This window comes from Eurytemora carolleeae, unplaced genomic scaffold, assembly GCF_000591075.1.
Source record: "Eurytemora carolleeae unplaced genomic scaffold, Eaff_2.0 scaffold222, whole genome shotgun sequence".
Lineage (NCBI taxonomy): Eukaryota > Metazoa > Arthropoda > Copepoda > Calanoida > Temoridae > Eurytemora > Eurytemora carolleeae.
Window position 1 is genome coordinate 218,282 of NW_019396176.1, and position 11,920 is coordinate 230,201.

At 35.8% G+C, this 11,920-nt stretch overlaps 1 protein-coding gene across 1 annotated transcript in view; it reads left to right on the top strand.

Moving 5' to 3' along the window:
- Nucleotides 1-11,660, top strand: part of LOC111697237 (latrophilin Cirl-like) — a 19,909-nt gene extending 8,249 nt beyond the window's left edge. Inside the window, 5 exon segments of the mRNA XM_023467157.1 lie at nt 1,923-2,005; nt 4,506-4,808; nt 7,963-8,678; nt 8,680-8,914; nt 9,247-11,660. Coding sequence (XP_023322925.1) covers nt 1,945-2,005; nt 4,506-4,808; nt 7,963-8,678; nt 8,680-8,914; nt 9,247-11,204 — 3,273 coding nt within the window. The 5' untranslated portion in view covers nt 1,923-1,944 and the 3' untranslated portion in view covers nt 11,205-11,660.
- Nucleotides 11,661-11,920: the final 260 nt, after the last annotated feature.

Below are 11,920 nucleotides of genomic sequence, written 5' to 3' on the forward strand. Positions count from 1 at the left end.
TAGATCTATATCTCCTGGTCCCTAGATTTATATCTCCTGGTCCCTAGATCTATATCTCCTGGTCCCTAGATCTATATATCTCCTGGTGTGTATGTAGATCTCCAGATCTGACAGGTTTACGGAAACCTAAATCCTTCTCTAGGTTCTGTAATGAGCACACAGGAATTTAAAGAATAATTTCCAACGGTTCTCCAGTAGTATAAAGTGCTCAGGGTCTCCGCTGGAAGAATTAAAAATTGAATTATCACCGGAGCTTCAAGACTCAACTACTTATTACGAGGAAAAGAATTCCTCCTCTCCCCCCACCTTAACTAACTCTCCATATATGCCTCGAATGGGTTATATTAGAGTATCACCCAGGGCATTTTAAGGTCATTGCTTCAAGCCTTTTCAAGCCTAGGGCTGGGATACACTACTTCTGCTTGGATATTTTACTTTTATAGCTGGGATATCTGCCTATTTGTATAATATGGTAGATTTTCTTGGATAGTCGTTTTTTACGCGAATTTTCTCTTTTTCATTAATCTACTTCTTGACAGTTTATCAAATTCCTACTTGATAGAGAGAATTGGGTTAAAATAGAGTTTGTTTATATTCAAGATTTTAAGATATCTAAACATAAAGACAGCAAACTCGTCCAGTTTTATTTTAAATCAAGTTTTTATCAGAATACATGAATTTGATTAACAATATTCATAAATGTTCATGTTGTCTTGTTATCTCCCTGCTTTAAGCACCATAATCAATGTTCAATGTGGCACTAAAAATGTTGCTCGTACAACGAATTTATAAGTTTCTAACCCCGTCCTGACCCCCATTTATCATCTGTAAACTCGGCTTTATCTATTTAGAACAAAGGTTATGTAACACTAAAACATTAAACATTGAAATACACCACAGAGAAAAAATCCTCCATGTTGAATTTTGAAATCCACCATATTGAATTATGATCCACCGTTCATATTGAAATAAAATCCACCATATTAAATTAAAATCACCCATATTAAAACAAAATCCCCCATATTAAGTTAAAATCCACCATATTGAATAAAAATACATTATGTATTCAATTGAAATTTACCGATTAAATTGAAATTTATCAAAATAACTTAAATCACCATATTGAAAAAATAAAAAATCAGCAATATTGTATTGAAAAATCCGCAAATTCAGCTGAAACAAAATGGATGATAGAGCAACGAATCATTTGAGTGCGATACCCATTAGAGTTGACAAATGGCGTGTTTAAGCAAAATTAGATTCCTGTAAATCTAAATGTCACCTATTCTTGTTTCAACATTAATTATTGTAATGCATAGAATTAATTAAATGTAACCTAAAGAATTTAGATAATTACACGCATTAAAACTGGTCCCATTTTAATTACTAAATGTCCCAAAAAAATGATAGGAATTATTTTGAAACACCCAACATGGTCGAGATTGTGAGAGTTCGCTTATTCAGAATCCATCAGAACAGACGAATAATTAGTGGTTATTATGATTATCTAGGATAGGGTGGGGGGGGGGATGTCGGGATTCACCCAATTCCCCAAATTTTGTAACCCCCCCCCCCCCCCTGATAAGCATGTAGGGTAGGACTAATGATAGTAGATACTAATGACCGACTGCTCTAATAAGGTCACCGGAATTCAATCATTTAAACAAAATTTGGAAATGTAGTCTAAAGGGGGAAAGGAAATGATTGAAATCAACAATTTTATTTCATTTAATTAGATGTGAATTAAGGTTGCAATGTCTTAATTAATTGTACTTAGTCGCATATTTTCTCAACTGATTAGAAGCTAGATCTTATCTTAGACCCAAGATAAGATCTAGCTTTGCAACCAATCTTTATCATTTCCTGTCAGCTCAAAACTAAACTTTTTCATGTTCAGTTTTAATAATTTCATTTTATTTCAGGAGTTCTGAAAAAGAGAAAAAGATGAAATTAGCGGCGCTTCTTCTCTCTCTCGTCCTACCATCTCCAATATTTTCAACTTCAGGTAGAAATTATTTTTAATTAAGTTTTTAAATCGTTTCACCCATTTCAAATATACCGTGAATTGAATCCTTATTATGAATTTCTGACCGAGTTGTTTACCCATTTTCCCTATAAATTGTAATTATTAAAGAATAAAGGAACTTTATTAAATGATAAAAATTTCCAATTTTCTGGAGCCCACTGTAAAGCTTCTGTCCAACTGCTATTGATATTCTAAGACCAAGATGCTGAACATAGCTGGAGACATACGAACTATAGTTGGAGACATACGAACTATAGTTGGAGACATACGAACTATAGTTGGAGACATACGAACTCTTTGGCATACACTTACCATATGTCTTTTCAGTTATTTTCAATTTTGATAATTTTGAAAACTCATTGAAAAATCGAAGATTCTTAAAATTGGAATTATTCAAAAAATTGTTTCTTTAAAGATTTTTTATAACGTTTCTCTTAATCTTCTTATTTTAGTGAAAATGCAACAATCTTCTTTTAACATTTATTCGTCAACACAATGTTTCATGCTTTATATATATATGTATACTACAGGGTGTCTAAAAAAACGTGGAATAAAGGTCTACAGACTCGTGCGTAATCGGATTTTCAAGATTGGGACCATTTTTAAAATCTATTTACATTTTCCGATTCAATAAGCCCAATTTCAGGCTTGTAGATCCAGAAATAACAATTTTATAGGCTCCTAAAGTTTCCAACTGAAGCGAAGTAAAAAGTAAAAAAAAATCTGCATTTGAACAATTTTGTATTCAATGTTAGGTTACAGTTTATTACAGTAAAATTGTTATGTTTAGATCTAGAAGCCTAAAATTGGGCTCATTGAATCGGAAATTGTAAATAGATTTTAAAAATAGACCCTTATTCCCCGTTTTTTTTGAGACACCCTATCGATAAACTTTAAAAATATTTTTTCTTTTGTTTTTCATTTGTCTATTTATCTTATAAATCTATTGCTAAATATGATTTATCCAGTTATCTATCTATCAGAATATCTATCTATCAGAATATCTATCTATCAGAATATCTATCTATCAGAATATCTATGTATCTGAATATCTATCTATCTGAAAATCAGAATATCTATCTATCTGAATATCAGAATATCTATCTATCTGAATATNATACTTTTTAAAGGACTGGGTCATAACGCCTTGGCCTCTTTGATTTTACCATACATACTCACTTCAACTTTTTGTAGCCCTAGTCATGTTCTTTTTAGAACTGTAAAACTCTTGTTTTTAAGTAATTCAGGGGAAGAAAGTTCCAAGCCGTAATTTGGCCCGTGTCAGGTTTGGGCCAAATGTGCAGTTATATTTTTTAATTGTTTATTTTAGTCAATTTAAGTCGAGAAAAAAAACTGTCTTCTTACTTTAATTTAGAATAGTTAAAACTACATTTTTATAACAAAAATGTAAACACTAAACTTAAACAAAGTGCCTCCTCAGTTAAAGCCTGTAAGTCTACTGCATGGTCCAGGTCCAGTGGAGATCATTTTTACACCCTGAGTAAAGTTTAAGCTGTGTAAACTACCTTGAGCCGAGATTAAGGGCTTCTATCTCTCCAGTTCAGGGGGTCTCAGAAGAAATGGTCTGGGAGGTTTAAAAATAAAGTTTTATTAAAAATTGTGTTTCCTTCCGAACGCGGTCCAGTTAATCTTTTTTCTTTCTCTTTCAAATTCATTTTGTAGTTTCATAGAGAAAATGTCAAAAAAAAAATTTAATTCTATTTATTTTAAGAATTTGTTCTGGGTCACTCTTTCCTAGTATGTAGAGGATGGTTTATAGATTCCAGGAAGGGTCTGAATACTTTTACTCTTTCCACCTGCCATAGTTTTACAGGGATAAAGGGCGATATACAAACTATAGTTGAAGGCATACAAACTATAATTGAAGACATAAAAACTAAAGTTGGAGACATACAAACTATAGTTGAAGACATACTAACTATAGTTGAAAACATACATACTATAGTCATACAAACTATAGTTGGAAACATATAAACTATAGTTGGAAACATGCAAACTATAGTTGGATACATACAAACTTAGTCATACAAACTATAGTTGGAGACATTCAAACTATAGTTGGAGACATACGAACTATAGTTGGAGACATACGAACTATATTCGGAGACAAACGAACTATATTTGGAGACATACAAGCTATAGTTGGAGACATACGAACTATAGTTGGAGACATATAAACTATAGTTGGAGACATACGAACTATATTTGGAGACATACAAACTATAGTTGGAGACATACGAACTATAGTTGGAAACATACAAACTATAGTCTTTGTTCAAATTCCACTCCGGCCCTGTAACTTTTATCTTTATATTAATGCCTCCCTATCTGTATTTTACCTATCATGGTTCTAAAAACTTTCTACTCGTCTATTTACGTAAATTTCTAAGTCGTAAATAAATCAAACTTAAACTGCTAAAAGATTACATTTTGCGTAACTAAAGCTTATATTGTTTAGACGATCTGGATGCGTATGAAACTGCGTACGCCTGTGAGGAGAGTATCTTGAACATCACCTGCTCCTCCGGCCTCAACCTCAACATCATCAGGGCAAACTTCGGCAGGTTCAGCATAGCTATCTGTAATCCACACGGAGTAACAGACTACTCAGTCAACTGTATGTCCCCCCGGACCCTCAGAGTAATTAGGTCCCGCTGTCAAGGGGTCCATGGATGCCAAGTCCCAGTGGATAGTCGGATATTTGGAGATCCGTGTCCCAGTACAAGGAAATATGTGGAAGTACACTATTCATGTACCACAGGTGAATAAACATTAACTGTACATGAACACTCAAGTACAAGACAAAAAATACACAATGAACTTTTTATTGAACCTTCGCTTTCAAAGCTCGAGCTTGCATCCATTTACCACACCGTTAAAAATATCGTCGTTAATTTTATTTACGTACAGACCTATCACTATATTTAAGTACAAACGTGTAATTTACTATTTATAAGCCAGGAGACATCTCATTACATCTAATTACATTTTCTCACAATGGTAGCACACAAAAAACACCTAAAGTAAATCTTCTTACAGTGTTCATTAGCTTACTTATATGATTTGTAACGAGAAATCTGCTTTTTGTCTGCCCGTCCTTTTGTCTGTCAGTCTACCAGTCTGTCTGTTGAGTGGAATGTAAAGAAACAAAAAAAGATCTATTTAAGAACACCTAACTCAAAACATAATTTACTCTTTGTAAAGAAAATGTATCGGTATACACTCTACACATTTCTTTTCATTGACTGTACATTACAATCTAAGTGAACCCACAACAAAATGTATTTTACAACTGCACCCTTCTTCTTATTTTTCTTTAAATTCAGTAACTTTTATAATTTTTAATTTATGATTGTTCATAATTTTAAGAAACCTGTGGAATATATATCAAATATATTGGAATATATTTATATTAAAAAACTATACATTCGTATATATGTTGGGTATAGCCGGCCAAACGGCTGGACCGATTGGGCTGAAATTTTTTGTAGACACTCATGGGTGGCCGGGGGGTGTTAAAGGCTAAAAAATTTAAATATTTTTTCTAACATTTTTTTTCAAAAATTTTTTCTTAAAATTTTTATTCCAAGGGCAACGCCGGGCCCTTCAGCTAGTATCAAATATATTGGAATATCAAATAAACATAAAAATTCAATATTTTGATACGTTACGCACATTTTTTTACAGGGACACAATTGCAATCCCTGTATCGTATATGTAACCAGATAAATTTACTCTTCTCATACATGCACAAAATTAAAAATAGAGGAGCTGCGAGGTCACAAATTTGTACCAGTAATATAGGATAAATTTGACCTTCTTCTGTTTAGTTGACTGTATTTTCAAATTTGTTAACAATCCCTTGATTTTATTTTTTATCCAACCAAACTTTGCTCCGGGAGGTTTATTCATCAAAAGAAGGGCGGAAAGTAGGTGGGGGGGGGGGATGATGACTTTCAAATATTTAAATCTATTCAATATTATTAACAGAAGAGGGGGGGGGGGTTATTAATGGATTTAGGAAGAGAGAAATGAAAGGGATGAAAGTGAGAAATAAAAACAAGAAAAAGCTGGCATAGTTATAATAAAATGAGGGGGAAATGGGTGGGGGGAATTAAACTTTATTTAAAGAAAAAAAACAATAAAAATAAAACCATGTTTAAAATTGTAATGAATTTTATTTTAGATTTTCGCTTTCTCACTGAGTAAAAATTTCTTATAACTTTTCCAAATAAAAATTAAAATCTTGAAATTTTATTTTAAGATTGTGGCTCTGTAGTGAATGAATATTTATTTAGCCTAAACTAACAAATCAACTGGGTTAAACTGACATTATTCATTCTCTACAGATTACACAGATAGATCTCAGAGGTTTTAGGACGGAAACTTTTGAACAACTTCGGAAATCATTAATCCGACCAATAAAAAGTATAGTGCTCGTTCACTAATGAAGTACTTAATCGCTTCAAATTAAAAGTATCCGATGTATAGCTCAGCCACAGTAAAAATCTGTTTATTACTACTTTTGATGAGTTGGACTCGTACTCAACGCTACGAGGTTATTATGAGTAAAAGTTACAAACAAGAAACTGAATTGTATGTTCAGCTATCTGAACTGACTCTTACAAAGTTGGTCAATATTTGTACATGAAAATAGTTGAAAACTATTCTATGTACAGCAGTACAATATTTGTACATGAACATAGTTGAAAATTATTCTATGTACAGCAGTAGGATAAACTTAAAATTTACAAAAGTATAGAATACAAATAACGTATTCTATCCAGGAATGCAGCTTCCTTAGATTTGACTTGCACATTGCACAGGGGGGCCCAGAAAAAAGCAATATCAATAAAAGTTGTTGTAGCAATAGAGTTTATATGAACTCAAAAATGACTAAAACTTTATTAAATGATAAAAATTTCCAATTTTCTGGAGCCCACTGTAAAGCTTCTGTCCAACTGCTATTGATATTCTAAGACCAAGATGCTGAACAAATCCTTTCATCCTTTCATCCTTTCATCCTTTCATTCTTTTATCTCTCCTTTCTATCTGTTTGTTCCTTGTGTCGTTATTTTGATGTAAAATAATTTATCCTTCAATTACTGTTAAAACAACTGAAGAAATCTGCAAAACGGTGAATTTAAGATTAGCAATATAGCGAATGTAAAAATTGCAAATTTGCCAATTTAAAACCTGAAAACACATGTAGTTAAAATAGACCGAGAGTTTGGAGTAAAATCGTTTGAGGATTTAGTTCAGAAAATAAAAATCTTTTCAACTTTTTTTTGATAAAAGTTTACTCGATACAAAATACAAATAAACTTCTAATACATTATCTCTTCGTATATATCTATATATCTATACTCCCAGTTTACAACCCCGTGCACGCATACATTTAACTACGCACATAATCAGAATTACGGCTGAATCGAGCTCTAGCAGAATGCAAGGATTGCAAACCATACAAACTTACCAAACAAACATACAAACAACAACATACATACATACAAACACCCAAACTAACCAAACAAACATACAAACTAACCATACAACAACCACATACAAACTAACCATACAACCACATACAACAACCACATACAAACTAACCATACAACAACCACATACAAACTAACCATACAACAACCACATACAAACTAACCATACAACAACCACATACAAACTAACCATACAACCACATACAAACTAACCATACAACAACCACATAACAAACTAATAACAACAAACAAAAACTTACAATTAATTTTAACCAAACATATTCTTTAAGAATTTATAATATTGTTTATAGATATTTTTTGAGTGGGTTCCAAAATAAACAAATGCATCTAAAAATAGATAAATTTGGCTTTTTCAACTCTCTCTAAAAATATGATTTTTAATTCATATTTATTTAGAAATTGTGAAATCAACCACAGCTCGACCCCGGCCCCCCTGGTATCCTGAACCGCCTCCAAACTCCTGGGCAGATATTGCCCCGCCCACCTCGGTTTCTCCAACCTCCGTTGACCCTGTGACCACGCCCCTAGACGAGGACGAGGATATTGAGGACGAACATGATTACACCGAGAGTACAGAGCGTGTGATCAAGGTTAAGGTTCCGAAACCATTTCCGATCCAACCCGGAGACATTAATCCGTCCCAACCTCGTCTCCCAGTTATACAAACCCAGAGAAAACCTCAGAATCATCCACTGGAAGATCTTGTCTCCGATCTCAAAGATAAACACAAGGAAGATATTCTCAATCCGGTTATATCAATGTTGAACTTCACCTACTACTGCCCGCCGATCACCGCCAGGGGTCTTTTCTGGAACTGGACGGCGGGCGGAGATACCGCTGTTCTGGAGTGCCCCGGTGGATCTATTGGGTTCGCCAAGTGGAAGTGTGGGCGGAGTCCTGCTGAGTGGAGTGCTCTGTCCCCTAGTCTGGCGGAATGTGAATCCAAATGGTTGAATAATCTAGATGCAAGGTTAAGAGACGGAGAATCTATCAGTACAGTATCAGGCGACCTTGCCCAGCTATCCGGCCTACAGCCTATGTATGGCGGAGATCTCAGGCTGGCGAGTAAAATGTTAAAACATATGGCGGAGAGAATGAATTATGATATCCAGGTATTATTATTATTAATAAAAGAGAGAGTCCATGGTAACTGAACTGGTTCAGAACGTGGTCCTTACCGGAAGTAATATTTTGGACCGGATAAACCACGTGTCCTGGTCGGACCTTAGCACCGACGATGTTGCTACAGCGGCGACTGCTTTGATGGTTGGTCTGGAGGAAAATGCTTTCCTTCTCGCCAACTCAGTTTCCACAGAGAAGATTATTATCAAACCAACAACTAATATACGTAAGTTTTTCAAATTAAAAATTTAAATTTGAATTTAAAATGTTTGTAAACTTAATTGGCATTAAAAATTTTGTGTGGTTGAACTAGATATCCATGTTTACAATGTTAAAATAGATTGTCTTCAATGGTGTTGTCTCTACAAAAGTGACTTAAGCATGTAGGCATTATCAGAATCAAACAATTTTCAAGCTAGAATACATTACTTTATTGATCAGATGAAGGTTTTAAGGATACCGCTGTGAATTCCAAATTAATAAATGAATAAACATATTTTCTATATTTATTTTTAACAAGTTTGATTTTTGGTAAAATTTAGATTTTCTTTTTTTTAGTTCTGTCTATCCGCGTGATGCAGGCAAGGAACACCGTCTCCCAGAGGTTCCCTACTGTGGAGAACCTTGAGATGTGGGACTCACAGCAGGATTCCATCCTCCTTTCCTCCAGGGCCCTCAGGGAGAACAGCGAGAACGGAGCGGTTAGGATTATCTTCGCCACTTACAACGAGTTCGATGAGCTTCTAGTTCCAACCCAGAGACCCAACTCCACGCTTAGATTTGTTAACTCCAAGGTTATCTCCGCAGCTCTGGGTAAAGGGAAGCATACACGGCTCCAGGATCCTGTAAAGATCACACTTAAACATCTGAGAACGGAGAACGTGAGTAACCCTGTCTGTGTGTTCTGGAACTTCACGACCAGGTTATGGTCAAACTCCGGGTGCAGGATGATAAATACCAACATCACTCATACTCTGTGTGAATGTGATCATTTGACCAACTTTGCTCTGATTATGGATGAAGGTCCTGGAGACGTCTCTGTAACTCTAACCACTGTCACCAATCATATCACAACTATTATTGCCTGTGTAGCAACTTTAGTTTGTGTAACAATACTGGTGTTTGCTACTATTATAACCTGGAGAAAGTTCCGTGTATCCCACCAGTGCAGATCAATGCTACAGAAGTCAGGTATCCCATGTTTCCACAAGACCAAGGAGCTCTCTGAGAAGGATAAAAAGCAGGGAAACTTCTACACAGTGACCCCTAAGCTGAACGGGTCTATCAACAATGAGTCTGGAAGGAATGAGAACAATATTGAACTTGACACAGAGCAGCAATATTTCCAGCATATGATCTCAATGCAGAAGAACCAGGATACATTGGGACTGAACAAAACAATGAGAAGAAACACAACTAATGCTATTACTAACGCGGACCAGGAGACTAGTCTCACAGAGGTTGATCTGAAGAAATCCACCAATATTCCTGATCATAATCTAAACCAAGCTACGCTAAATGCGCGAAAAACATTACGACTTAAATCTCAGTGCCAACATACTACAGGAGGATTTCCCATGGGGAAAATTCATCCTGAGCAGGGATTTCCAAAGAGGAATAATATTCCCCGTGCCATGAGCCCTTTTAATCACATTTATATGGAAATTGATCCAAAAACAGATGAAGCCACCCTTTATGAAGCCTTGAATCAGAGTGAACGAAGTGAGACATATATGTTGTCATCTGTCTCTGATATGTCGGACGAAGACTTCCGTCGCTGTAGTGAAATGAGTCGACAATCCTCCAGTCGTTATGCAGAAAATAAACCATTAATTCGACAAGGATTCGAAAGAAATCTTTTAACAACTATCTCTGGAGTAATGCAGCAGGGGGGGCAGAGTGTCCGAGCCCCCACTCAGCACCATCGAACCTCAATCCTAAGCACCATTAGTGGTTTACGCTACACGGATCCAACCCAACCTGGACAACCCTCTCTGAACCTTGCTACTGGAGAACCTATCATGAGCTATCCAGCAGAATCCTTCCAGGGTTTAAACCTAACCGGAGAAAACATACAAACCTTTACCCTGACCGAAGATCAGATTCGATCCCTAAACCTGGTTGGAGAGCCTATACCCGGCCTAACCCTGAGCCGGGACGGATTACTCGGGTTGGGTTCAGGAGGGGGAGAGCTCCAGGCTATGCCTGAGGCTGCACCGTTACAAGTGACCACTGTGAATGGAAACCAATTTGTGTGTCTTAATCTGCAGGACGACCCGGGAACAAATACATCAACATATGTAACCGCGTCGGAGCTAAATAATTGTTATGCATCCTTCTCCGATACCTATATCCAGGGAACCGAACTCCGGGGTGTCAACACTGCTAATTTTGTCAACCCAACCTCAGAACATTGTCAACCTGGGATGATACAAACCCCTGTACATTCTCAGCTCGTGATACAGCGCGTAGGAACCCTCCCTAGACAATACGCGCACCCTTTGGCGCAGATGTGATAATCTCCGGGGAACCGAGTTTAATTTGATTTATGCGCGTAATAAACGTAATTCTAGTGATTCTTTGTACCCGGAGAACCTGGGAGTACTGGGACCCGTCCTGTCATATCTCAGCTCTCAACACTCTGATCTCATTCTCTATCCCACCACCCCGCCCGCCATGAACTGTCATGAGCTGGGACGAAACTCTTGGAAAAATCACGATTTTTACACTTTAGAGGAAATCATCTTCTTTTTAGGCAATGTCTGATGTTTTCCAGATATGATTGTTTAACCCCCCCCTGGATGCTTACACAGTTGTAGGGGGGGGGGGAAGTATCACATTTTTTCACGCCTCCCCGTAAAGGGAATCTGGCCAAAAACCTAGTCAAATTATTTGTTAAATTTGTTTTGTAGTATGTGTGTGTGTTCACCATATTATACAATGTTGTCGAAATAAATCTTTGTTCAAAAATTCAATTTGTATTCACAGCAGTAGGTTTAAACTCTAGATACAGTACATAACTGCAAAGTGAATAAATACTAAAGTGGACCAAACTCATAGGTGGATGACGACATTTTATGTCCCAAGTATTTAGAAATATGTATATATATATATATAAATTGGTCTGTATACGGAGTGTACAGTACAACAGAAACTGGACTCCCTTTGTTTACAAACACAGACTTAGAATTTGTATTTAACTTAAAATTTTATTAAAATTGTTTTAATAAAT